The following is a 26896-nucleotide window of genomic DNA, read 5'->3' as shown; positions in this document are numbered from 1 at the left end:
TTACGTGACACTTAATGTATAGAAATCATGATCAAAATTAAATAAAATAAATATTATTAATTAAATTCATATATATAGTATTATTTATTAAAACAATACTCACCAATAAATAATTCTTTCCAATAAAAAAAAATTGGCATCTTAAACATATATACACTTTTAATATATGGTTATTAATCTTAGTCACAAATGAAGATTTTATGCTTTGAATGTAGTCTTTAGCCAAATATTTATTCATTTCTCAACTCCAAACCAACTTTTTTTTTTATATAATTAGTATATAAATAGTACAAGCATCAACATAACAACATTTTTCTTTAACGTATACAAAGGTTGTGTACTATTTCTTGATATTATTTTTTTCCAATTCTTCTATTCTCTTTCTCTCTCTAACTTGTCCTTCATTTTCTCTTGTTTCTCTCTCCTTTTTTTTTTTTAACAGAAGACTGACTTAGGCTCTCCGGCATTGACTGGTTCTTAAACAAATTCACTCCGGTAACTGTACTCAGCTAAAGATCGGTAAGTTTAGTTTATAAATATAATAATTTTGTTCTAAAGTTTTTTAATTTTTTTTTTCGTAATTGGTTTGTTTTAATGTTTTTTGTGTAACAACATCCATAAAAGTAGGTGTGATCATTTTTCAACTCAGAACTATTTTTTTGTAGATTTTGGGTGAAGTTTATGGGGAATTGAATTTCCTCAAATTCAGTGTGATTTCTAAATTAGTTATTGTTTTTTTTTTTCTCTTTCATTTCTGGGGAATGTTGAATTTTTAGTAGTCATTTCAATCTTTTTCTTCTAATTATATAGATGGATTGATGGAAAGTCTGTTTTCTGTGAGATTTTGCTAATTGGTAAACAACATTTTTTTTTTGTTTATGGATTTGGTATGTGGATATGATGATGATAAGTAAACACACAGTAAAAAGATGGAAATGAGAAAGAAACTGAAAAGTGGATTAGTTTTTTCCTTTTTTGAGATTGAGTTTCTATAATGAGCAACATTTTTTTATTTTTTTGTTATCTGATTGATGATTCATTTGGGTTTATCATAAAAAATGTCAATGAACTGGAAATAGTAATTGTTGATTTTGTCATTGGTGTATGTATAGGTAGAAAAGTCATTCCTTTTAGGACTGCAGAAAACAAAATACAGAGACTTGATTTAGTAAAGTGCATAAAACTCACCACCAAACGGTGTGTCAGCAGATAGAGTTGTTTCTTCGGTAACCAGAGATCTCTGTTTCAAGCCTGGGTACGGGAAAACATAAATTAGTGGGATTTTAAATGTTGGGTACCACATACACTGGATTAGAAACCAAAAGGAAGTGTATAGAACTCATTAATCGTTACAAGTTTATATTCATATAGTGATTTGTTTATAATTTTTGAAATATATATTATTTGGAATTTGATAATACTTGTTAATTGGGGTTCAGTTATTGTGGCATGTTGACTGAGGTTAGATTTTGGATCTGCCTATTTACGTTTCTGATATTTTCTAAAATTTCCTGTCATTAAATGCATGATGAAATCTTTATGCTTTCATATCAAAGAACTGTTATTTTTCATGTGTTTTATACCTTCTACTTAGGAGCAGTTATGGATTGATTCTTTTCATTTGTGTCTTACAGTGAATCAGGGAGTTGAAACATTGTCCCGTCTTGAACAGTTGAAAGCGAAGACCCGAGGGATGAATTAGACAGTCTAGAAGAATAGACTTACAATTGAAGGATGAATCCGGGGAGAGTATTTTCAACTCCCCAAGAGAATGGAGGTGTCCAAAATGGGGATCCTCGGATTCCTTTTAGTCAGCAAAAGCCTGTGTTGCCATTACCAGATCTTGTTCCAGCTGAAATGCAACGGAATCAGATTGAGATGACAGGATGGCCGGACCTGCTCGGGATGTATGGTGACTTCTTACTAATGCCAGCTTCTGAAACTGGAGTAGTTCAGAATTCTGTCACGTCTGTGGGTTGGGATAAAGGGTCTACTGGTCACTGGTCTGATGTAGTAGTCCGTAACAGAAGCTCCGAAATAGATACCTATAGCTGCGGAAACATACCAGATCAGAGTAAGCCTGCTTGCACAAGGGTGAACTCTTTAGAAGAACTCATCGGGATGAAGAACCAGTCGAATAGGATCTCCACCCATGGAAGATCAAGCAACAGCACCCGTAGTGACATACCGATCCTTCGGAACTCGTATGCTCAAGTTGACCGAAGACATGAGCAGACGCAACTCAAAGCTGCAGGTCAAACAGTGCTCAATCAGAGTCAACTGTTTAAAAGTCCAAACCAGATGGTTGATTGTTACAATCGGCACCTACCACTTGGTGAGTTTACACTTATGTTAGTATTGCAAAAACATAACCATTTATGAGGTCTTTCAAGCTTATGTTTGCAGAATACATGAAAGGCAGGAACACTTTCAGATATTGCATTTTAATGCCTAGGAACAGTAAAACATAAAGAAAAAAAGCATGCTATTTTTTTCATTAACAAGATTTATGCATGTCAATGTACTCGAACCCTAAATTACAATCTCAACAGAGATTGTGCTAGGAAGTCCATACAACTACTGACTACGGAGTACAATACATTGGCATAACATATTATTTTATTTTGATAAATACGATATATTAGCATAACTTTCTTCTTCAACAAATTGCATTATAAAAATTCTTAGTACTTGTATGAATTCCATATATGTAATAGATATTCTAACTGTAGTATCAAGTTACTCCTAATAAAAGTTAGATATGCATCTTGATCGCAAGTTAGTGATGTAAAAGCTTAGAAATTATCCCATTTGATAGATATATATCATGATATTTCAATCTGAATCAAAAGTTTGTCTAATCTATTTTACTTACAGATGGTATGCGAAGCCCTTATCAGGTCAATAGATCCTTGATTTCACCAGTGGCACAAGATGCTGGTACAAGTCCAAGCACAAATAGTTTTTTCACATTTGCACCAGTAACACCAGATCATAACCACTTCAATGACAACCAGCATTTTGAGAGACAAAATGTCCCAATACAAGAAAGGTCTAGCCTTGAGAAAGATGGGCAGGAGAATGTTCTCGGGTCTATGAAATCCAAAGATAACCACTCTGATAAACTGTTACAGAGAGTCACAGATTCAGTGGTTGTCAATTCACCATTGACTGAAAAGGTTGATAATGGCAATGTAGGTAATGTGGACATTGACCTAAACAAGACACCAGCATCAAAAACTCCCAAAAGGCGAAAACACCGGCCGAAGGTAGTAATAGAAGGGGAAACCAAAAGAACTCCGAAGCGTGCTGCTCCGGTAGATGGTACTCCAAATGAGAATCCATCAGGAAAAAGGAAGTATGTCCGCAGAGATGGCCTCAAAGCTTCAACAACTGAACAAACCGAAGTTAATGAGTCCGCTGCCCAAAGAAATAGCACTCCAAATGAGAACCCATCAGGAAAAAGGAAGTATGTCCGTAGAAAGGACCCAAATGCTTCAACAACTCAACAAACCGAAGTCGTTGGCAAGGACAAAGTTCCTGATGCTGGAGAGTCAGAAAAAACATGTCGGAAAATGCTAGATTTTGACTTGGAAGACATAACAAAAGATGAAAGCCTACCAAGTACCAATATCCACCACCCAGAAAAACATCAACAAAAGAAAGAAACTTTCGATTTGAACTTGAATTCCCAAGACATGGAGTTGTCATTGGCTATCATGGAGGCTACTGCAATATCAGCTGGGCAGAAACAGAGGAAAGAAGAAATTGCAGAGAAATTGCTAATGGAAAAGCCACAAGAATTGGCATCGCCGCTTCCATCAGCAAATCAAGTTACAAGAAATAACCAGGCACTGAATGCTCTTGCTAGAAGTCTAAGCATGCGAACTGTCACTAGGTATCCAAACAGCATTCAGCTGTATGAACCAAGACAGCTAGCACTGGGTAGGATGCCTCTACTTCTGAGAGACACAGCATACACAGACAACGACGGAAGAGGATCCAAGAGGGATCAGTGCCCCAGTTCCCCATTTCAACCAAGAACTTTCAGCCAGATGGGATCTGTGTGCTCGGAAATGTTGGGGAATGACAACTGCAGAAGAAACTGCAGCACTTCATCTGGTATTCCTTCCTATACTGCAGCTGCAATTCATGACTCAACAAAGTTCCCGTCAAGCAGCTTGAGCATAAACAGATATAACAGAGCCAGTGAGGAGGGTAGTAGGCATTGTGCTAGTCCCATGGTTGTTAAACATAATTTGCAAAAGCAAACAAACCCATCTCAGATGCATTCTTATGCACAGCCAATACCACAGCACATACCCCAACAGACGGCTGAAATCCATGGATCCCAAGTACAGGCCACAATCAGAAATTGGAATCATCAGTATCAACTCCAAAGTCTTGCCATGGTGGTACAAAACATTGAGAGAAGAAATTCTCACAAGAAGATGCCAGCTCAGCAGAACATGGGAAAGACATCACCCAATGAACTATCCAATTATGTGGAGCTGCTTCCAAGAGAGAACAAGAATTCACGAGCTGACCAACATCACCTGACAAAAGCTAGAGGTATCCTTTTGTAACTATGGCATCACTCTTGCTTTTATTGTTTCTTTTACCAGCAATGTAGCATCAGTCTTAGACTAAGTGTGAAGAATCATGATGGGGTGCTCTGTCCATGGAATATCTTTCCTTTTCATAAAAAAAAAATAATCAGAGCATTGTTTGGTTTTACATTGGGCTGATTTTTCAAAAAAAATCTGAAGATGAATTTTCTTTTTTTGTTCAAAATTTTAAAAACCGTTAAAGAAAAATCTTTTCTACCAAAAATATTTCATCTAGTTTTCAAGTTAAATGCATGAAAAAAACTTCAATTTCCAAATACAATTTTAAACTTAATTTCAAATACTATTTTTTTTCAAATATCACATCTTTCTTATGTCCAAATGCTTACTAAGATTCCAATCACTAAAAACTCTGTCAAACAGGCTTACAAGAAACACACAGACATGCAGTGTCAGTCGACACAGGCTTACTACAAGGATTACAAAGACACGTAGTGTCAGTCGACACAGGCTTACAAGGAACACACAGACATGCAGTATCAGTTGATGTAATCACACAGCAGTTGGAACGCCTTTTTATCAGTAATAGCAAGAAAAATGCTGCTCAAGTGGAGCAAAAAGCCCTTGTTCCATACAAGGGCAGTGGCACAATTATCCCTTATGAGGGATTTGATCCTATCAAAAGACGTAAAGCACGGCCCAGAGTGGACCTTGACCCAGAGACCAACAGACTATGGAACGTCTTAATGGGAAAGGAAGAAAGTGCAGAGACAATGGACAAGGACAACGAAAAATGGTGGGAAGATGAAAGGAAAGTTGTCCGTGGACGGGTAGACTCTTTTGTCGCACGAATGCGCCTTGTTCAAGGTAATAAACAACCATTCATTTCCTCTACCACACATCTATCCTTATATTATTAGAATTGTTCTTATCGTGAATTATCAACTCCAAATAGACAAATAATTTGAAAAGCTTTGCAGGGGATAGGAGGTTCTCGCCTTGGAAGGGATCTGTAGTCGACTCAGTAATAGGAGTATTCCTCACACAGAATGTTTCAGATCATCTCTCAAGGTAATTGATGGTCAGCTACAATCAGAAGAACATAGTCAATCTAATTAAAAATAGAAGTTGAAAATTCAATAACATACCCTTTCTTGCAGCTCTGCTTTCATGTGCCTTGCAGCCAAGTTCCCCTTGCCAACAAGCACCAAGAATACCCTCTCCCAAGATGGGTGCAACATAGTAGTGGAGGAACCAGAAGTCGAAATAATAGATCCAGATGGGACTACCATATATCATAAAGCTAGACTACAGCGCAGAATGGAAAACCACACTCATACATCTAGAGCTTATTTAGTAAGTGAGCATGACAAGAGAGTTGACGAGGAAGTCATCTCATTACAAAACTCTCCTGACTCTCTCATTCTTCAAGCCAATGAAGAACTCAGGTCAAGCTCCGGATCTGACTTAGAAAGTGAAGACCGACCAAGTTCACCCAACTTGAACAAAGACAGAACTCAAGCAAGCCATTCTCCACCAACAAAGTGGACTGCTGCATTCCAGGAATATCAGAGTCACTTTATGAGGAATGGGATTTCAGAAAAGTTGCCCGTCTTTGGGAATCAGAAGATAGAAACTGTAGCAGATATGGGGCGGCATAATGAAAATCTTGATGCAGAGACATATTTACATGGCTATCCAATTAATCCGCATATTCAGGTCCAAGAGATACCAATAAGATCTGCCAGTAATTCCTGGTTGAACATGACACCAGAATTTGGAAAACATGAAACAGCATGCCATGAGAAAGAAATCGACATGAGCAAAAGCATGAAACAAATAGCAGGAAGTTCAAGTCCTTTAATAGCTCAGCGGACCACACATCCCTTTATTCATGCACCAAGGATGGGAGAGATAGGAGGTGTGGAAATGCAACCTGGCAAGGTAGATAATCAACATTCTGTAAGTTCCCATCAAAATGAGATGGCAATGGCCTCACAACTAGAAAGCTCTTGTATCCGACAATCAGTAAACCATTCAGAAGCTGTTGCTAAAGGACAAGAAGGTAATCCTGATATCCCAAAATCTTGTAGTCCTTACCTTGTAGTACATACAAGAAATTCTTGCAATATAACCAAATTCCATGCAGAAGGTCAGGCTTATCCTTCAAGCAAGCAACCCAGTATAACAGGCACCAGCATCTCAAAGACAAGAAAAAGAAAAGTTGAGGAAGGAGATAAGAAAGCTTTTGATTGGGATAGCTTGAGAAAGGAAGTCCAATCAAAGAGTGGGAAAAAAGAAAGAAGCAAGGATGCAATGGACTCATTGAACTACGAAGCAGTCAGAAGTGCAGCAGTTAAAGAAATTTCTGATGCTATTAAGGAACGAGGGATGAACAACATGCTGGCAGAGCGAATTAAGGTACCAGCACTATACATGTATCCATTAGTTACAAGGAGAAAGAGAAACTTCACAAGTAAATTCTCATAAAAACATAATTGCTTATTGTGCAGGACTTCCTCGATAGACTGGTGAGGGATCATGGAAGTATTGACCTAGAATGGTTGAGAGATGTGGCCCCAGACAAAGCGAAGTAAGTTCCTTGCAATAATACACTAAAGTTTTCTACCTTCGTGAGTTTATCTGCCCCTAAAAAAATTCCTGTCTGCAGAGAGTATCTTTTGAGTATTCGTGGACTGGGTCTGAAAAGTGTAGAATGTGTGCGGCTATTAACACTTCATAACCTTGCTTTTCCAGTAAGTTCCACCTTCAAGAATGTGCAATGATCTACTAACTTGATCTAGAACTCAAAGTTGAATTTGTCAGGTTGACACAAATGTTGGACGAATAGCTGTGAGATTAGGATGGGTTCCTCTCCAACCACTTCCTGAGTCCCTGCAGTTGCATCTTCTTGAACTGTAAGTTATTAAAGCAAAACTTCAAAATTGTCCTTTGTCTACTATATGGGTTATCATTCATGCTTCAATACAGGTATCCAATTCTGGAGTCAATTCAGAAGTATCTCTGGCCACGACTCTGCAAGCTCGATCAGAGAACACTGTACTTTCTCTAGACCTCATAATAACTTTCATTGGTTACACATGTAATTAATAAGCTAAAAGGCGCTCTAACATACCCATGGATGTACCACTAATAGGGTTATGTTTGTTGACAGGTATGAGTTGCACTACCACATGATTACCTTTGGAAAGGTAACTTTAATTGAGCTTTTCAAGTTGAATGTGCCCTCATATGACAATTTTTGTGGAAGTTTTTCTCCCTCATCAGAAGGAATGATAATTATGGCTGATTTCCAATGTTGACACAGGTTTTCTGCACCAAAAGTAAGCCTAACTGTAATGCATGCCCACTGAGAGCTGAATGCAGACACTTTGCTAGTGCTTACGCAAGGTTAGTAATCCATATCTCCTATCTTCAAATTGCTAGTGAAGCGCAGAACATAAGGTTACCTTAAGATTTTCTTATTCCTCTTTTTAGTAACTTCAAAATAAAAGAGTTGGTGTCACCTACAAAATTGGGGACGAAAGAACATAAGTTTAAAAATGCAACTCTAAGAACATAAACCATACTTGTCTAATACAAATTATAATAATGATGATACCAATGTCAGTCAAACAGTCCTTATTATTAAGTTCAAATCACAAAATAATTCAAAAATTGGCTAGTAGAGCTTGAAAACTGTTCTTCCGATGTCGCTTGCATTAGAGATGTAAAATCTGGCAATGTGTTACTTCTTTTATTACTAAGTTAATTTCTATGAAAATTGAGCAACGTTTAAAAAATTACCTGCAGTGCAAGACTTGCCCTTCCTGGCCCAGAGGAGAAGAGTATAGTGAGTTCAGCAGTTCCGATCCCTAGTGAGGGAAATGCAGCTGCCGCATTCAAGCCCATGCTATTACCCCCAGCAGCTGAAGTAAGGATGGCGTACCCATATGCTCCAATTGAAGCTGGTGACCTACCTTCTTTCCTAGAAAAGTCAATGCCAATACCTCAAGAGATGACCGACTCATTAAATAGAGAAGCAACAGTCGTTACCAACAACTGTCAACCTATTATTGAGGAGCCGAAAACACCAGAACCATTGCCAGAACTATTAGAAAGTGATATTGAGGATGGGTTTTTTGAAGATCCTGATGAAATTCCATTGATCGAACTCAACATGAAAGAGTTCACCACCAATTTGGAGACTATTTTACAAGAGCATAATAAAGAAGGCGACGTATCCAAAGCTCTGGTGGCCTTGAATCCAGAGGCAGCTTCAATTCCTACTGCCAAGCTGAAAAATGTCGGCCGCTTACGGACAGAACACCAAGTGTAAGTTCCTAATCTCTTGTTAGATGTTTACCTGTGTAAATATGTAAGAACAAGATAAGTATGCCATAAAAAGGAGTTGGGAGAATATAGCATTGTTGTAGTAGGAGTTGATTTGAATCTGAAATTGTACGTAATTAAGAAGACAATCAGCAAAGAGTGTGCAATACAGATATCTACACAAATTTGCACTGCAATGAAAAGAGAGAATTATTAGATGTAAAAAGCTGCAGTACCAGTTTGTATTGCACATACACAAAACCTCTCAATACCGTCAATTATTGAGTATTGAGTCGTCTCATTTTTTACTCAAAACTAATGATCAATACTCTACTATTGCAGTTATGAGCTCCCAGATTCCCATCAATTGTTGGAAAAGGTCAGTTGTCTATCTTCTGTTGCTCAATTATTTGGCTCTTCATAAAAATAAATTAAAGTTGGTTAGAACTAAGCTTTATTATGACTCAATAATCTTCCAATACAGTGGGATAAAAGAGAACCTGATGATCCAAGTCCGTACCTTCTGGCAATATGGACACCAGGTATGCAACTGAATTTTCTTTGAACAGTATCATCTTCTCTGGGATATCAACTAATACACACGTATCTCAGTTAGTGAATGGAGAAAACTTGTGTCCCTGATTCTCACCATAGTTCTAATCTGAAGCCAAACCATGTATTAGCAACATTTTGCTTTTGAAACCAAAATTTGCCCTAAATAGTATGGGAGGACACACTGACCAGTTTGTCTCTTTTTCCTCCCTTTTCATCACTGACTACATATAACAATATAATGGTTGCTTAGAACTCTAGTCCGCTGTAGATTATGTTGTTTTAACTTCTGTTCCTACTGCAACCAGGTGAGACTGTGAATTCAATTCAACCTCCTGAAACAAAGTGTGATCATAGTGGATTAGGAAACCTGTGCAATGAGACGACATGCTATTCGTGCAATGGCATAAGAGAGGCAAACACACAAACCGTAAGAGGCACACTACTGGTGAGTGGCCCAGGCATTCGTTGTCCTTTAAAGTCACTACTTGTAGAAGAACTATATAAGCTAGCATTGCCTTTTTCCACTGAAACCCTAGCTTATTGCAGATACCATGCCGTACAGCAATGAGAGGGAGCTTCCCACTCAACGGTACATACTTCCAGGTTAATGAGGTAAATTCAAACCTTGTCATCTGATCACAATTTTCAAGAGTCTATGTTGATGCTTCAAAACTTACAAGCGCAACCGTATGTGATCTTATACTGTGCAGGTATTTGCGGATCATAAATCCAGTCTTGATCCGATTCATGTTCCGCGAAAATTGCTATGGTCCCTATCAAAAAGGACCGTGTACTTTGGGACCTCTGTCTCAACAATTTTTAAAGGTACTAGCAAATTTTCAGGAAAAACATTGTGGTTTGATCTATGACTAAAGAATTGAGTCTAAGTTACTGACTACATAAACATTGATGTTTATCAGGCTTGTCAACAGAACAAATTCAATACTGCTTCTGGAGAGGTAAGTCTAACTTTTCTTTCTTCTCATATTTAAAAAGATACAGAAAAGGGATCTGAGTTAAATTTGTGCTACTACTAAACTGTTCAAGTAAAAGATGTGATCGAGTTACCTGATTCCTAGAGTCAGATTATGTTAAACTGTCCTTGAAAATGTCATTTTGCAGGATTTGTCTGTGTAAGGGGATTTGATCGAGAGATGAGAGCCCCCCGACCTCTCATTGCTAGACTGCACTTCCCTGCTAGTAAGATGGTCAAAAATAGAAGTGATGACAAAAAAAAGGAGGGAACAGCTGCAGAGAAGGTTGCTGGTTTCAACTCACCAATATCTGTCCATACAAAGTAGAGAAACACAAGGAGGAGTAGGATAAGAATTTGATGACTAACATAGTGATGACATTCAATAACCTCACCGGAGATGCAAATTTACAGAAGCAGAATTGAAGTCACCCTTGGCGAAAAAGGGTGTAGTGTACAATAAGCATCTCTTATTCTTTGATTTATGCTCACAAACTGAGCCATCATTGTTCAAGATTTACCAAATAGAAAACAAGGATAGATGTAGGAAAATTGAGATGTAACATTCATAGTTTGAATGTGAAAACAGTTGATGCCATTGTAGTGGAAAATCCTTTTTATTCATTCCCTGAAATGACTATTGCTTTGATTTACATGTTGACAGGCTCATTTTTATGTGGAACAAGTGGTTAACTGAAGATGCATGCTATTGAACCTTCACCTAATAACTTAATATAGATATCCTTCAGTCTAAGCAAAGGATACAAAACTAAGAAAAATTAAGATAGGAAAATGGATCACCTATCAGCAATTGGCTCTGCAAATTATTGCCAACTCTTCTCAAACTTCAGATAGCCACTTGAAGACCCAAAACCGTCTCCATGTTATCACAGTGTTTTGGAAAGTGAGAAGCAAAGCGTGCGCGATATTTAGTATAAAAATTTAAAAAAATTAAATAACTGAATAGAAGCAATATATTCTTAGATTAAAAGTGAATAGATACTCAATAATCCTCATAGTCATAACATGTAAAGCAAAAACATAATTAAATCACGAAAGAATCAGTCGCAGCAGCCTCGCAAAGAAGAAGAAGAGAACCTTAGAGCGGTGGCAGTCTGGCAGCAACCAAAAATTGAAAAAAAAAGTCGCAGAGCAGGCGCAAAGAAGAAGAGAACTTACAGCAGTAGTCGCAACCTCGCAGCAGTAAAAAAATAAATTTGAAGTCGCGAAAGTGGTATGTGAAGTCGCGCAAGGATTTCAGAAACTAAAAAAAAACTTACAGTTTTTTCTTAAAAAACCTAATTAGCGTTTTTCCAATCAAGCACGCTCTCGCTTTTCTTGCACTTTTCGCTTCTACAGTAGACGCGAGCGCTTTTTCAATGTTGCCTCGCGCAAGGATTTCAGAAACTAAAAAAAAAAACTTACAGTTTTTTCTTAAAAAACCTAATTAGCGTTTTTCCAATTAAGCACGCTCTCGCTTTTCTTGCACTTTTCGCTTCTACAGATGCGAGCGCTTTTCAATGTTACCTCGCTTCAGGAACTAAAAGCGCAGGGGCTGCACTTCGCCTCGCGCTTTAAGCGCTCTTTCCCTTGTTTTTGTAACACTCTGTTACCATGAAACTAAAAGAAAGGGTGAAATGCAAAAGGATAGTATATTAGCAAAGTTTATGCAAGTTGGTGAAAATTACAACAAACCAAGAGTAATTCCACAAGTAGGGCGTGAGAAGGGTAGAATGTCTGCAAACTTTACCTACCTTGAGAAGGTAGAATCTCTGCAAACTTTACTCCTACCTTGAGAAGGTAGAGAGGTTATTTTCAATAGACTCTTGAATGAACGAACGATTAAAAAGAGGCAGCAGCAACAAGCAAAAACAACAGCAAGAAAATAAGGTAATGAGAATAAATAATAACATGTAGTAATAAAAATCTAACGATAAGGGGAAAACAAGTATAATACTAATACTCTTGAGAATGGGAAAGAAATATGCCGCCTTCTACCTTAATATCCGATCTCTACACCCTCCTATCAAGGTCATGTCCTCAGTCAAAATTGATAGGCCAAAATGAAAGACAAGTTAAACCTACAAATAAGGAGTACCTCTCTCTCTCTTCCTTCGGAGAAACAGTATAGCAGTAAATGACACTACAAATTATATGAAATGCAATCAAATATCAGCTAGAAAAAATTTCTCTGAAAGCCATTGAACTTTTTGGAGTAAGTTAGCAACAATGCACAGCTCTCCCTGCAACCATTTGAACTTCCCAAATTCTGGAACTGATACACCATCCACCAAGTCAGAAAAATATGGTTTCATAACCTGAGCTTTCCTTAACCAGCTTACCTTACCTCATAACCTTATAGTTTTCTAGTCGACCAATGACTTCACAACACCAACCTAAATATTATTCTCCTTTTTTGGCACTTAGAAGCATAAAGTCCTTAATACAAACAAATCATTATTGAGTATTGACTTATCAGTATGCTAAAGAGGATAATCGATCCCGTTTTTAAGGAAAACAAACGTTCCCCAAGCTCTTAATTTTCTCATCTCCGCATGAGTCGAAAGGTCTTAACTTAGCTATCTCTCTAATAAGGCCCTTTTTGCAACTCAAAGTGGGATTTAGTGAATCATTTTCACTCAATTATACTTGAGATACTAACAATTAATCACTCCAACTTAGTTCAGTTAAGACAGCATTTCTAGTTATACTTTCCTTCTTTTTCTCTTTTCGAAAAAACACCTACGTGCTGGTAAATGAAAACTACCTCTGGATCAGAGTAAACAACACTGTCGAATCAGGTATCAAACACAGCCACCAGCTAAGGGGAGATCTGTTGTTTTCGTCAAATTTTCGGCTAAAAAAAAGGAGAAACGAGAACCTTAGATACGCTCACTTTGCATTTTTGTTTACGATCTCTAGATTTGGACTATTTTCAAACTATTCAAGTTAACAATAACAATGAAAGTAATCATACAGTCAATCATAGATTTAATTTGAAGAATTGTTCTAAATTTAGCCTAAATAATCAACTATAACATTTAAATTTGACAGTTACAGACCGATTCAATAATCCGGAAAAGTTACCTGAATAATTCTGATCGGAAAATGTGGCGCCTCCGATTCAGACTGCTCGTCGGAAAACTGAAGGCGAAGCGATTCTCGCGTCTGAAGAGCTTTTTTAAAAAAAAAAAAAAAAAAAAACTCTCTAGGTTTGAAAAGTTTATTGTTTTACCGCATTTATTTGATTACATTCCCGCCTTTTATTTTTTCGCTCCAAAATTATTTTTTGCTCTTTTTCTTTTCCATCGAAATGCGTTTGACTAATTCTCTATTATTAAATCAAATAAAACAAAGTAATGTTCCAAAGTTTCTTTATATTAGTAATTACTTACATTTCTTAGAAAATAATGTTAGCAAGCATCAGTTATTCGTCAAATATATTTAATCTTTGAATATGGAGTAATAATATAAATTTAACATAATACATGAATAACTAATAATTATGATAAATTTGTGAAATATTAACAAGTAAAGAAATCGAAGTGCATGTTCCAATTAATTGAAGGTCAAATATATTTAGTCTTATACAGAAGTATCAAAAGTGCAATATATTAAATATGTTGAGACGAAGCCTCAGTATATGCAAAAATGTATATCAGAGAAAAAAATTATCGCTTTATTAATCTATCGATTATTCTGCGTACGCCACTGAATATAATCTATTTTTTGTCTAAAAGAAAATACATCATAAATAATGAGATGAACATTATCCATTTACTTTGAGAAATTGATTTATTTTTGCTCAATCATCTAATACTATATTCAAACTAGATTATCAAACTGCAGTTTTTCTTCTGTGAATCTCCACTTTGACCTCACATTTAAAGTCACCACTTTGAATAGTCAAGGTGTGCACGAGTTGATCTCAAAGTTTCTGTATACAATACAAAAAATCATCCTAGTTCATATGTCAAGCATAGAAAAATGTCGCGAGGATCTCAAACTAGTTGAAATGTGATCACTGCATGAGCAATGGCAGGAGGGGGTAAGAGACACTTTAATTAGGTTTCCCCGCGACTCATGTTCCAAAACTCAACTTCATACTCCAGAACGCGTATAACTGTTGCCTCAGCTTTTGAGATGATATCTTCTGATGACTTCTCAAGACGACGATTAGCTATGTTTTGAAGAGTATGACAATACTGACCAAAACCATCATTGCCCCATCTTTGACAAGTCTCTTTTAGTTCTTCTGGGGTTTTAGAACCATCTGATAAACAATGAGCATAACTTTCTTGATACACAGCTTCAATTGCCCAAAAGGCTGTAACAGCAACTGTATAATCTACTTCAGGACTCATTAGGCTTTCCAAAAATCTGGACAGTCAATGAAACAGAATATCTCAGTGGTAAATCAGATTAGCAATTTTGAGTATGTTCGGTACAAAGGAAAATGTTATCCTAAAGGTGTGGAGGGAAGGGCGTGGGGATGGGGGTGGGGAGGACACAATCAATGTGGAATGCTACTTGTGGAACGGAAATCATTCATAGTAACTATGACAAAAGCATAGAGATTATAGTAGCGGTACAAGAACCACTAAAACTAGACTGCTGATTACGAAAAATGTGTATGACTATACCTGCAATATTCCAGGTTAGTCTTTTGAGGAACAGTAGTGGATAACGAAACACTCCATTTAGATGCTTCGCTCTTGAACCATGATACCTCATCGTTCAGCGCAGCAATACCACCTAAAATGACCTCTATGTCTGAATCTTCATCTGACTCCTTCCAAGCTTTCAACAGTAAACTTGCTACGAAAGGAACAAAGGCTCTAACAAATATATAATCTTGTCCCTGCATCCAACATCTAATCTATAACTGATAGAAAATTTCATGTGCTTGCAAGAAGAAAGCTGAACAGAAGTACAGAACAAGGCACATACTTTAGTTGCAGAAACAAAAAAAGAGAAGATAAGTGTTACACTCGGAGAATATCGTTACAGGCTTACAGCACAATACATAATAATCAAAACCATCAAGCTCTGATTAGTTTGCGGAATATGATGTTGCAGTATCAAACACTAAAGCTGAATATGTGGCAGCAGTTACCGCTGCCTAGGAATGTATGTGGTTTGGGAATTTGGGAGTAGATATGCTGTGTAAAGTCAATTATCTTGTGCAAATTAATACAATACTAAAGCGTCATCAAGCTCCCATCAGATCTTTAAATTTATAGGCCGGAAACAATAATTATTCAGGTTAGCGGTCAGTACATTCAGTTCAGCTCCACAGTATTCACAGAAATAATCAAATAAAGATAGTTAGAACAACTCTAAGGTAGTCCACACTTAAATGCTTTAGAACAGTACATGGAGTCATTGATAGTAAGCAGCAACTTTCTCCCCTTTAACGAGAATTAGATGGTCTTCCTACTCAAACCTTTTATTTGGTAGGTAATATCGATGAAGCTATTGTGAAGGCTATGAACTTAGTAATCGTTTTGTGACTTTGTCTACTAGTGGTAAAATTGGTGTATCACCAAATCACACCCCCATTGCCACAACTGTAGATATATGGATTTCGAGAATATACCATAAATACCATATTCTTGTTTTGCTAGAATAGGCAATAACGAGATCATTGTTTTGGTAAATGACACCGGAGAAGAATAGTGACATTGATCCGCAAAAAGCTCAGCAAACTCACTACACAATTAGCATCAGATGTAACTTTTAATCTCCACAGGTCTTTTCCTCTATTATCCTTGAAAAGAATAATTCCTTCTCTAAACTTATTTTACACTATACAGTAAAACTACTGGTTGCACAAGGACAAGGGGTCAAATTTGTGAATATACTCCCCGTCCTTGGATGTCATGCTCTGACCAGACAACAGTGAAACCCCGGATAAAGAAAGTTCGGATCCAAACGTGAGGGGTGTTGATGACAATTGTTATGAACCAACTTCGGCCTAATATCGATACCTATACGGATGCCACACAACTAGTTATTGGGTCGAAAAGAAGCAGCAAAATTAGAAGGCCTTCTCAAAGATTGATTTGGGAACCCAAGCCCAATCAACAACTAATTAAAAGAACAACGGATGAGAAAGAATGGTATATGCAAATTGTTGAGAGAACTGAGTGTATGTCTCTCATCTCCTTCTAGTTATCTTCTAGAATAGTTCTCTTTGTTAGTTCCATTTTCTGTTATAACCTCGAATTTAGTGATTATAATATGTGAATTTTCTATTATGAAATCGAATTTGTTTCAACAATAATCCTACATTGGATTTGAACGAGAATCCTCTGTTCATTATATAATTTGGACAATCCTCTCTTTGAGCTCGCTTTTGAAGTGTTACTATATGAGTTAAGTCAAAGATCTAATTTGACATGGTATCAGAGAGAGAGAGAGCGGAGTATACCGCCATCCGAGCATGAGGATATGTTATATTGGGAATGATAGCCTTATCCCCATTGTAGTGTTGTTAAGTTAGCTTTTGGAGCGTGAGTTAGATCGAAGCAGAACTTAACATAGTCATAGTTCTAATTGAATCACTCAATTAACATAAACTTCATGTTAAGTACCATTAACATGTAAAAGAAGAACTTAAGTGAAGAAACATAAGAATTTTGGGGGAAAATTAAATTACCAGCCATCTTTTGAAAGCAGAGAGGTCAACGGAGCCATCGCGAATGCTAAGAGTAAATGGGTGTCTGGTAGCGGAAGTGTAGAGTTCATTGTGTTGATTTAGCCATTTTTGGATCATCGATATCTCTTTGTTACATTCTTCCATTTTCTTTTCAACTCTTTCTTCTTCTTCCTTTTGCTATGGAGCGGAGACTATTTGTTTTTTCTTTGGGAAAATAGTGGAGAAGTTGAGGCACTGTACAGAGAAACGGATATGGGCCGGGTCGGGGCAAACAACACTTGCCCTGCCTAAATGTTTTTCGAGTTGCTAGTTCAATATTATTTATTTTCAATTTTGAGATTGTGAGTTCTAATTACGAAATAAGCGAACGAGAGAGCTCTTTGCCAGTATAGTAAGAGCCACTTGATACAAATTTAGATATTTATTTATATAATCACAAAAGACAAAAAATATAAATATAAACTAAAATCAAATCAAAAAATACGTCTATGATTTGAGAAATATATGTTCATACAAATCTTATAATATTAAGAAGTAAAAGATCATATTTTACTCTTTTTCAAAAAAAAGAAAATTTTCACTCATTTTCAAAATACAAAAATTCCGTGAATTTCAAATACTAACATCTCGATACATCAAATTATATAATTCCATCAAATGATAAAGAATTTAAAAAATATGATAAGATAAATTTTATACTTCGGGTAATATTTCTGAAAAATTCAAAACGTATAATTGAAAATAATTTCTCATATCAAAAAGAACTGAGATACAAAGGTAGAACAATAAATACGACGGAAAATTTTAATACAAAGTTTAGATTATAACACAAGTCTTATAATAATTGATTTGTAAGTGAACACAAGTTCCACAATTTATTAAAAGGGACAAACAAGTAGTATAATCAACACTACTTAACACAAACACACTACTCTCTATCTATATATATAGACACACATACACACTCACGCTAGCTATACATGTACATTGATATACATTATTTTTCTACATGGTCTATACAAGGAAATAAGTCGATAACATACGATAACTATATTAAACATTGAACTATAGTACGTACCACGATACGATACAAAAACTTTTTAAGTTCCTCCAAGGTTCATATTCCAAAAATGAACAACATTGTCAAGAAATTCAAGGATTAATACTTCAATCTTCGATACGTCTTCGTCCAACGCCTCTCCTAGGGTTCGATTAGCTATGTTTTCAACTGATTCATAATATTGTTTGAAATTATCATTGCCCCATATTTTACAACCCTCTTTCATTTCATTTGGAGTATTATTTCCTCCTTCTAAACAGTGTTTAAATCCATTGTAATAAACTGATTCCACTGCCCATAAAATGGTTATTGCTTCTGTATACTTCACTTCTGGGCTTGTCAAACGTTCGAAAAAACTGTGTTATAAAATTAATTACATAAATATCATATAATTAAATTAAAAAATATATGACAAAATTAACATTTTAAAGAAGTGAATGGAACATATATAATTAACCTTTAGAAATGGTGGTCATGAATACCATTTGTACTTGTGTCATTTAGTAATAATTGCAATTTATAACATATGGTAATAATATTTGCCTAGTTAAAACAATTAGGCAATAATATAATGTTAAGCCAAATCTCTCTTACACACACATATTAAAAAATACCCACTAAACAATTCAAGGGTACCAAGTTATTGTTGGATATTAACTAAAGGTTAATAAAGTATTACTAATAGTAGTAATTAGTTAAAACTAACATATTTTGGGTGGAATAATTGTTATATTATCTCTTCCCTAACCAAATCAAAAGTTTCGAGTTTGAGACTCGAGAATGAAACAAACCCTAATTGATTCTCCCCTAACTATTACTAATGGTATAATCAGTTAGAGTAACAACATGAATTGTGATGAAACGAATGAAACAATCCTAATTGATTCTCCCCTAAGTATTACTAATGGTATAATCAGTTAAGAGTAACAATGGTGAATTGTGGTGAAATGATTGAGATCTCTTCCCTAACCAAATCAGAAGTTTCAAATTTTAAAACTCGAGAATAAAACAAAATCTATTGGAGTTGCTAGAGAAATAATATAAATATCGAATACCAGATTAAAAACGTAATTACCTAAAGTAATCAAGGAGGGGCTTGTCATCAACAACCACACTTGTCAAGGAAATATGCCACTTGGGAGCTTCTTGTTTTAACCAAGAAACCTCATCATTCATATAAGCCAAAAGAGCCAAAATAACCTCAACATCATGGCTATCAATTGACTCTTTCCAAGCTTTAACCAAAACACTAGCTGCAAATGGTACCAAAGCTGTTTTCACAAACAAATATTCCCTTTCCTGCACTTCATAATTATTTATTCAGACATTAAATTTAAAAAAAAAAAAAGGAAAAAAATTAAAAATTAAACTAAAAAAGATTTACCAGCCATTTCTTGTAACAAGAGAAATCAATAGAACCATCATGAATAGAATAAATAAATGGATGTCTAGTAGCTGCACTATACTCTAACTTGTGTTTTCTTATCCATTTTTCTATTTGTGTTAATTGTTTTCCCTTATAATCATTATTATTTTTATCCTCCATATCTAATTTGATTAATTAATTCCTAATATGATAAGTTTTTTTTTTTTCCCTCTATAATTGCATATTGTTCTTGTACTAGAATTTACCCATTTTTATATACTTCATGTTGGGTGCTTTTAGTTATTAGAATTAGAAGTGTCAAGCAATAAAATAGACACGTGTTAAGGAAATTAGTGTTTCCACCGCTTTGAGAAGCCTCCAGCTTCTACTAGACATAGATTTTTATCCCTTTTTTTTATTATTCGTCTTATGTTTGAAGCACATATTAAAATTTTGATTAGAGATTCAATTAAATTTGAATCACATTCTGTAAAATTCAATCGGGAATAATGCTCATGAATCTGCAACGGCAATCACTCGAATGTTCCCCTAACCCAACCCATGAATGGACCATAGGGAACGGTGGGAATATTCGTGTCTTGTTGCAAGGCTCATTTTTTGTTGTGAGTCATAAGACGAATAACTTTATCTGATCAAGGGTCGGGGCACAAGAGTCTTGATACTATCCAGGCGTAAAGAACCCCTGCAATGAGCATAACTCTCACTACTTTGAACTAAAGAATGTAAGTATTTGAGCTATTATTTTTGATTTAAACGTTCTGAAATTTGTGTATTTAAATTAAGTTATGATTTCAACATATTATTTAAAAGTTTAAATCAACATTTTCTTTGCATCTAAAGCTTGAACCTAAAATCTTTAGGTAAGGGTGAAACACTTTTATCGTGCAATTAAAATTCATTATGGTTAATGCCCATACTTTAAAACTACCACAACAATTTGTTTTAAGAGATACAAGTAAGGTGCATGAGCAACATTTTATAAGTTTTTGAGGACCAAAGTGCTTAAAGAGGTCAAAATCCTAATTTTAGCTAAATAAAAAAAAACCCTTTTTGTTTGATTCCTCTCCATTTACCTTGAACCTCTAATCAATTTTCATGGCAATTTCAATGTACATATCCCCCTCCTATTCATCACCAATCCTTCAAAATCCCTCAATCTCCAAAACCCATTTCCCTTTTTCCCCAATTCACACCCCCAAATCAAAGATTTGCCCTAAAAGAAAACACTTCATTGTTTTTGCAGCTGAAAATGGGAGCAACAATACTGAAAAGCAAGAAAATGGGTTGAAAAACAATGGTTTCAGCAATGGGAATGGAAGTAATAGTAATGGTAATGGTGATGGTGGAGGAAAACCCAGATTGAATTTGAGATGGATGGATCTTTTGTTGGATCCTGACCCGGATAATATTGTGGCAGTCGGGTTAACGGGTCTGTTAACATGGGCTAGTGTAAGTATATTGTGGCAGTTGTTTGTGATTGCTTTGGCTATTCTTCTTGCTGCTCTTAAGTACTCTTTCATTGCTGCTCTTTTAATTTTCATTCTTATTACTCTGCTTTAGCTATTTTAGTGTAAAGATAGTATTTTTGTTTTGTTTAGCTTGAAATTGGTTATATACTAAAAGTTCCTTTTTTTTTTATCAGCCTCTTGTTGTTTTTATCTTTTTTGGACTGTTTTTCCTTGAGTCGAGGTGTATCGAAAACAGCCTCTCCCTCAACCTTAGAGGTAGGTAAAGTCGGCTTACTACGCTCTACTCGTCCCAGACACCATACATCACTTTGTGGGGACTACTACATTGGGTGTGTTGTTGTTTTTCGTTTAGTTACTTGCAAGTTCTAGAACCAATCAATTGTTTAGCATAGGAAGCATTAGATAAAAGGGCAAATTAATGGATCTTTGAGAAATGAGAACTTGATGATTGGCTGAGGCGAAACGAGGATTTGAACTTTATGGGTTCTAAACTTTAGGATGACGATATTTAGTGTTAGTAACTTAAGTTTTGTACGTATTTAGTGAATTTTTTTGATAGTTTAAACTAAAACTAGTTGGTTAAATCCATACATTTGCTTCTAGTTCTTCTTATGAGTGGTTGGTGATGCCAAAATGCATACATAAATCAGGGTAAAGAGAATAGTTAGTGGTTGTTTTAGAAGACTTGAAGAGAATGCTGCAATGAGCTTCAAATAGCCATGGATTGTCTGAGTGAAATGAGAAGCTTGATTCATCCATAGATGATTACAGCTCCCAAATCGTATTTCAAATTATATAAACAAGTAATCGATTTAACTCAGCACATGGCCTAATTACGAGACATCAAGAATGGATACACTATAGGTGGTATTAAGTTTTCGTCGTGTGTAGCTGAGCTCAAGTTAGTTGGAGAAGAGACTTTGAGCTGAAAGAGATGCTACTCTGATCACCTGCATTAGGTACTAAACTGGAGAACCTGTGAGCTGCAGCAATTGTGGAAGAAACTGCATGAACTGGAGTTGCACAGTTTCTGTGTAAACAGGTTATAAGCAGTGACTACATAAATTCTTTTGATGCTTTGATCTTTGAATAATCAAAGCACTAGTGGTAGAATAGTACCCTTCCCCGGTACAGACTTGGGTTCATTTTTTCGGCTAGTGCATAACTCACCTCCACAAGGCATGGGGTAAGGGTCTATGTATATTCTACCCTCCCAAGGCACCACCTTGTAGGATAAAATTGGGTTTATCGTTGATGTTTTGACCTATTTATCTAATAGTACAATCAAGATAAAAATGAATTGGTTGCAATACACCTCTCAAAGCTAGAAAGAACTTGTCTTAATTAATATCTTTATGTCCTCAAGGCTTAGCTGGACTGTCAAAAGGTGGAGGATTTGTGGCTTAGGTCGCACGTTCAAACCCATACCACGCAAAGTGAAGCATGGTATTTAAGTGGAGACGGGTAGAGGAACTGGCTCATTATCCATCGAGCTTAGAAAGTTGTGATTGGTTCAAAGGGCGGGCCACAGAGCATTAGTTATTCCACCAAGCAAACATCGTATTAAACTCCTAAGGAAAATGCACAAACTTTCTATCAATGCAAATACAACCAATATGAAAGCAAAATTCATGTTTGTAATTCTCTGAACTCAAATGAACTTTATACAACTTGTTTTCTCTATCGTCCAAAAAACTATTAGATTTGCCTTTGTCCTGGCTCATCGTTTCTATCAAAAACTTAAGCAAAAGATATCACTCCATATGCTGCACAAATTTACTTGAGCTACCAACAACCCTTTCAGATCAATCTTATAGAGTCCAGAAAACATCCTGATACTTGTTTCAACTTCTTTAGAAATTTACTTTGACGATGAACGGGGACATGTTCGATTTCTGAAGCAGAGGCAATAAGAACAAAGTTATCTTCATTTCCAACATCTATCTCATACAACTCCGCGAAAACTTCTTTGAATTCAGCGATTACTAGCTTGTAAGATGTCTTGTCTGAAGGAATCACATTCATGATGACAACACTATCTTTGCTAAGCAATGTTCTTATAGCAAACAACGCATTTTTCTGGAAAAACGCTGAAGGAGGAGCACTCATACCCATATAAGCATCAGTCGCGTCTAAATCAACCATGATCACATCAAATTTACAGTCGAAATCATTCAAAAGCTCACCATTCTTCAAAACATAACCACGAAAACCATCACTTTCAGCTTGAGTCGCGAACTTCCCAATCATGTCTAGTGCTTCTCCAACACATAAACGTATCGAGTTACCACGTTCTAAACCGAAGTATCTCCTTGCTACTTCTAAAACAACATTATCAGCTTCAATACCCAAGACTTGGAACCCTAATTGAGAGCTTAAAAAACCAAGAAGTGCCCCTCCTCCAACACCCAAACACAGAGCTTTCGGCTTTATCCCATTTCCAATTTTCGCGTCCAAGAATGATCGGATTACTGAAAGACCCGCCACCATTGCAGTCAAATAAGGATGAACTAAAACCCCATCATCAACAATCTCAAATTCTACTTCCTCCATGTTAACAAAATCGAGGTTCTTAGGTTGAATTTTTATCTGTGTTTGTACCAAATTCGGCATTCTCTTAAACCTCAATCTCCTTCTAAACTCTCTAACACCTCTATCTTCCGATTCCAACTCCACATCTTCAATCAAAATCTCTCCAACAAACTCCCCAACACATCTATCCAACACCAAACTGCGAACCACCTCATCTTCATATCTCAAAAACGGAATTTCACATAACCCATCACCTGTTCGACAAAATGCCGATCTGGGTATCAACTCAATCAACAATGGCATCAAATTCTCTTCAACAACAGCCAAATCCGCCACACCCACCACACCATCGGTACGTAACAGGGGATTATACGAAATGGGGTTAGTCGAATTCGGTAAATTCCCAACTAAAACAAGTCGAGAGAGCTGAGGGAAGTTAAGTATGAGTTGTAGATGACCTTGTTCGGTTGAAAAATACCAATCAGCTTCCCGACCGATCGGAACCAACATTGCAGCGATTTGAACGGGTTCTGAAGGCGCCGGAGAATCAAGAACTGCAACACGGAGTTGAGAAGCATTGAAGTGACGAAGATGAAGCAATGGATTTGGGATTGTGAAGGTGATGTACCGGGACGGGACGATGGTTTTGAAGGCTGTTAGATCCAGAGCCATTATTTTTGTTCTTCTTGAAAGAGGAGGGAAAGTTCTAATAAGGTGAAAAAAATTGAAGGAAGAATGTGATGCCTTTATAGTTTATAGGAATTCGAAAATTTGAGTTTTTGAAGTTGCGGTTTTTGGCTATAAATTGTTCTAAATTTCGGAGTCTTTGAAATTTAAATTGAGTTTATACATGCATTTTACGTGAGTTTGTTTTGAATTTTAGTATACAAGGGCGGAAGTTTTTCCAAAACCTGGTTGACACGAGGAAAATATGAGTTTTTGAAAGTAAACATTTTTGGCTATGGATTGTTTTTTAGAAGTTGAAATTTGAGTTTTTTTTTTTTTTGAAATTATGATTTTTGGAATTTAAATTGCGTTTAAACATGGATTTGAGTCTAATTTGTTTTGAATATTTGTGAATGGGAGCGGAAGTTTACCAAAAACCTGTTTGGCACGAGAACTTGAAAATACTTTGAATATTATATTTTCAATTTTATTTTGAATTTCATAGTTAAATAGTAGATACTTGAGATAAATGTCGAAAGTTTATGACTAAATACACTAGTTTAGCCTTTCTATTATCAATAAATTTCATTTTTAATCCTTACAAGCATATTTAACTTTCGATTAATCATATTTTCTAATCAAATTTCATTGTTAGATAAGGCCTTTTTTATGTTATATTTTATTTTTTATAACAATATTATACCTATGATGAAATCAATAAAAATATCAACAACCGTCTTTATAACAAGATGTTCATTGTAAAATTATCCCTTCACAACAATTATCTTTCTTTTTGGAGGGGGTGTTTCTTCCAAACAAGGGGCCGCACCTTTTGATAACTCGGTATATTGACGATATGACCATTAACTAAAATATGTCGATGATTAACTAATTATAAGGTAAAAAAGACTTTTAACTCGTAGTTATTTGCTTTTCTTATAAGCTTGATAATTTATACACATTTAAATCATGTGATTGACTGTGAAGTTATTGGTTTGTGTTTTCACATGATTAATTATATTTCTAATATATTCAGAGATATGAATGATATTGTTTAGTTGTTTGGCATTTTTATCATTCAATTAGTTTTGAGGAATTATTAGTACTTTGTTGTGATATTTGTTTTAACCTACCTAGCACACTTTATGACATCAGTACTCAAACTGATTTTATTTTTTTTTGGTTTAAAGGGTCTTTTTTGGATCAATCAAATCTTTTAAATTTGGTAGATAATGGACTTGTTTTTCTATCCTTCTCTTCTTATATATGGGCTTTGAGGCGTATGAAGTGGAGCTTGAATTTGCGACATAAGTCACATATCTTTCACATTTTGTCACTCGAGCTAGGCTTTAGGGGTAGACATATTCCTTTTTAACAAGATTAAAAAGGAAAATAGAACAATAAATTGAAACAAATGAAAGTATAATTACTCCCCTTGTCTTTCTTTACATATTACATTTTGATTTATTGAAAGACTTAATATTTATTAAGAAAATAATGATTAGTGCATTGAATTAATTAATTTGTCCATATTCATTTATAAGGTTCCAAACGTATTTACTAGTATATTTTTCAAAGGCATTAACTCATTGTTGATAAATTAAGAGTATAATAGAAAAAATAAATTTGTAAGTAGCTAATATATATATATATATAAAGTAAGATTATTTCTTTTTGATTTTTTATTTGGTGTTCGATATCTGTATTAGATGTTAACTAATTCAGATTCGCGTCAGGTAATTAAGGTTCCATTTGAGGAGAGAGAGGGGACGCTCCCTAGTCCCTATCAAGAATTTTTCATACCTAAAGTTCTATGAAACTTAAGATTAAGGGAAAAGTGACCCGTCTAATGCACCACATTCTTTGATAATTTCAAATAAAAGTTGTACAGACAAATTTTGAACTTCAAGCTAGCGATGGAGAAAATATAATACATCAAAATTTACAAATTAAATAGAAAAATAAATTTGAGATTGTGCAAATTAAAGTTTTGAATGATTTTGTTGGTTTCATAATTGTAATATTCGAATTAGCTTTCGTAAATCTCAAACTAATTCTACGCAATGGATTAGCACCAAACATTTTGCAACATTCCAAAATAGAGAGATCCCAGTCCAACTTAAATTGGGATTGCTATGTTCAAATAATTTACTCTTACTACCGTGTAATAAATCATATAATTATCTATATGGAATTAATTTTGAAAATAATACTACAAAATGAAATTCCTTTTACATAGATTTCATTTTTAAAAAAATTCGGAATAACCTGCAATCATTACAATTTCTATTATAGTCTTTGTTCTTTGGATGAACACTTTGTGTGTGCTGGTAAAACCCCCGATATGTATATATGAGATGTAAAACGTACTAAACAAGCTTATGTGACAGACTCGACTCAATCGATCGATCCAAAATCATCTATCAACAACTCTAAGAACCAACTGAGTCATCCTGAAGGACATGTAAATAATTAATCGATTTTTAGGATCGACATATTGTGTTTGTCACCATAATTGTTTTTCAGTTTGTATCGACTGCCTGCCATCGATATTTTCTGTCGATAATGAGCCCCTTTTTTTGAAGTAGTGGTTGAAGTTTAAAATTTGTAGAAAAAAAAAAGACAAATAAACCTTTCTTTTTCATTACTATAAATATAAATAACAAACTAATTATAAATTAGAAATAAATGAG

At 35.4% G+C, this 26896-nt stretch overlaps 4 protein-coding genes and 3 long non-coding RNA genes across 9 annotated transcripts; 2 read left to right on the top strand and 5 right to left on the bottom strand.

The window, feature by feature from the left end:
• Positions 1 to 1065: 1065 nt before the first annotated feature.
• Positions 1066 to 1864, bottom strand: LOC138339527 (uncharacterized). The gene is made up of 2 exons (XR_011212339.1): positions 1726 to 1864; positions 1066 to 1251 (listed from the first exon to the last, which is right to left on the bottom strand). It is a non-coding gene; the product is annotated as an uncharacterized lncRNA (long non-coding RNA).
• Positions 1735 to 11081, top strand: DML3 (DNA demethylase 3). 2 transcript variants are annotated; one of them, XM_010314266.4, is made up of 20 exons: positions 1735 to 2335; positions 2878 to 4572; positions 4992 to 5435; positions 5549 to 5639; positions 5729 to 6633; positions 6721 to 6989; positions 7082 to 7161; positions 7240 to 7324; positions 7395 to 7486; positions 7560 to 7628; positions 7744 to 7780; positions 7897 to 7979; positions 8382 to 8903; positions 9243 to 9279; positions 9385 to 9442; positions 9761 to 9900; positions 10002 to 10067; positions 10166 to 10280; positions 10376 to 10414; positions 10578 to 11081. In XM_010314266.4, exons 1-20 carry the CDS (start codon positions 1735 to 1737, stop codon positions 10754 to 10756), a joined length of 5607 nt encoding a protein of 1868 aa, XP_010312568.1. In that variant the 3' UTR covers positions 10757 to 11081. The 2 variants fall into 2 exon arrangements, with proteins under 2 accessions (XP_010312568.1, XP_004250000.2); XM_004249952.5 differs by having other exon boundaries at positions 6718 to 6989.
• On the bottom strand, positions 3277 to 9316 carry LOC112940287 (uncharacterized). Its single transcript, XR_003244261.2, has 4 exons — positions 9137 to 9316; positions 8376 to 8934; positions 5717 to 8095; positions 3277 to 4690 (listed from the first exon to the last, which is right to left on the bottom strand). It is a non-coding gene; the product is annotated as an uncharacterized lncRNA (long non-coding RNA).
• An 831-nt stretch (positions 11082 to 11912) lies between the features above and the next one.
• Positions 11913 to 13602, bottom strand: LOC138339528 (uncharacterized). The gene is made up of 3 exons (XR_011212340.1): positions 13516 to 13602; positions 12183 to 12219; positions 11913 to 12048 (listed from the first exon to the last, which is right to left on the bottom strand). It is a non-coding gene; the product is annotated as an uncharacterized lncRNA (long non-coding RNA).
• A 484-nt stretch (positions 13603 to 14086) lies between these two features.
• On the bottom strand, positions 14087 to 19737 carry LOC104644459 (probable bifunctional TENA-E protein). Of its 2 annotated transcripts, XM_069291217.1 has the most exons (5): positions 19534 to 19737; positions 19225 to 19448; positions 17090 to 18505; positions 15072 to 15289; positions 14087 to 14808 (listed from the first exon to the last, which is right to left on the bottom strand). In XM_069291217.1, exons 3-5 carry the CDS (start codon positions 17231 to 17233, stop codon positions 14493 to 14495), a joined length of 678 nt encoding a protein of 225 aa, XP_069147318.1. In that variant the 5' UTR covers positions 17234 to 18505; positions 19225 to 19448; positions 19534 to 19737; the 3' UTR covers positions 14087 to 14492. The 2 variants fall into 2 exon arrangements, with proteins under 2 accessions (XP_069147318.1, XP_010312566.1); XM_010314264.4 differs by lacking the exons at positions 14087 to 14808; positions 15072 to 15289 and having other exon boundaries at positions 17934 to 18505.
• An 860-nt stretch (positions 19738 to 20597) lies between these two features.
• LOC101252545 (uncharacterized) lies at positions 20598 to 25245 on the bottom strand. Its single transcript, XM_004249951.5, has one exon. The coding sequence runs from the start codon at positions 24207 to 24209 to the stop codon at positions 22806 to 22808; it is 1404 nt and encodes a 467-aa protein (XP_004249999.1). The 5' UTR covers positions 24210 to 25245; the 3' UTR covers positions 20598 to 22805.
• Positions 20632 to 21096, top strand: LOC104644458 (uncharacterized). Its single transcript, XM_010314263.4, has one exon. It carries the CDS (start codon positions 20632 to 20634, stop codon positions 21094 to 21096), a length of 465 nt encoding a protein of 154 aa, XP_010312565.1.
• Positions 25246 to 26896: the final 1651 nt, after the last annotated feature.

The sequence above is a fragment of the Solanum lycopersicum genome, chromosome 11 (genome assembly GCF_036512215.1).
Source record: "Solanum lycopersicum chromosome 11, SLM_r2.1".
Classification (NCBI taxonomy): Eukaryota; Viridiplantae; Streptophyta; class Magnoliopsida; order Solanales; family Solanaceae; genus Solanum; species Solanum lycopersicum.
The sequence above is the reverse complement of the archived record's forward strand: the minus strand, read 5'-3'. Positions and strand labels throughout refer to the sequence as shown.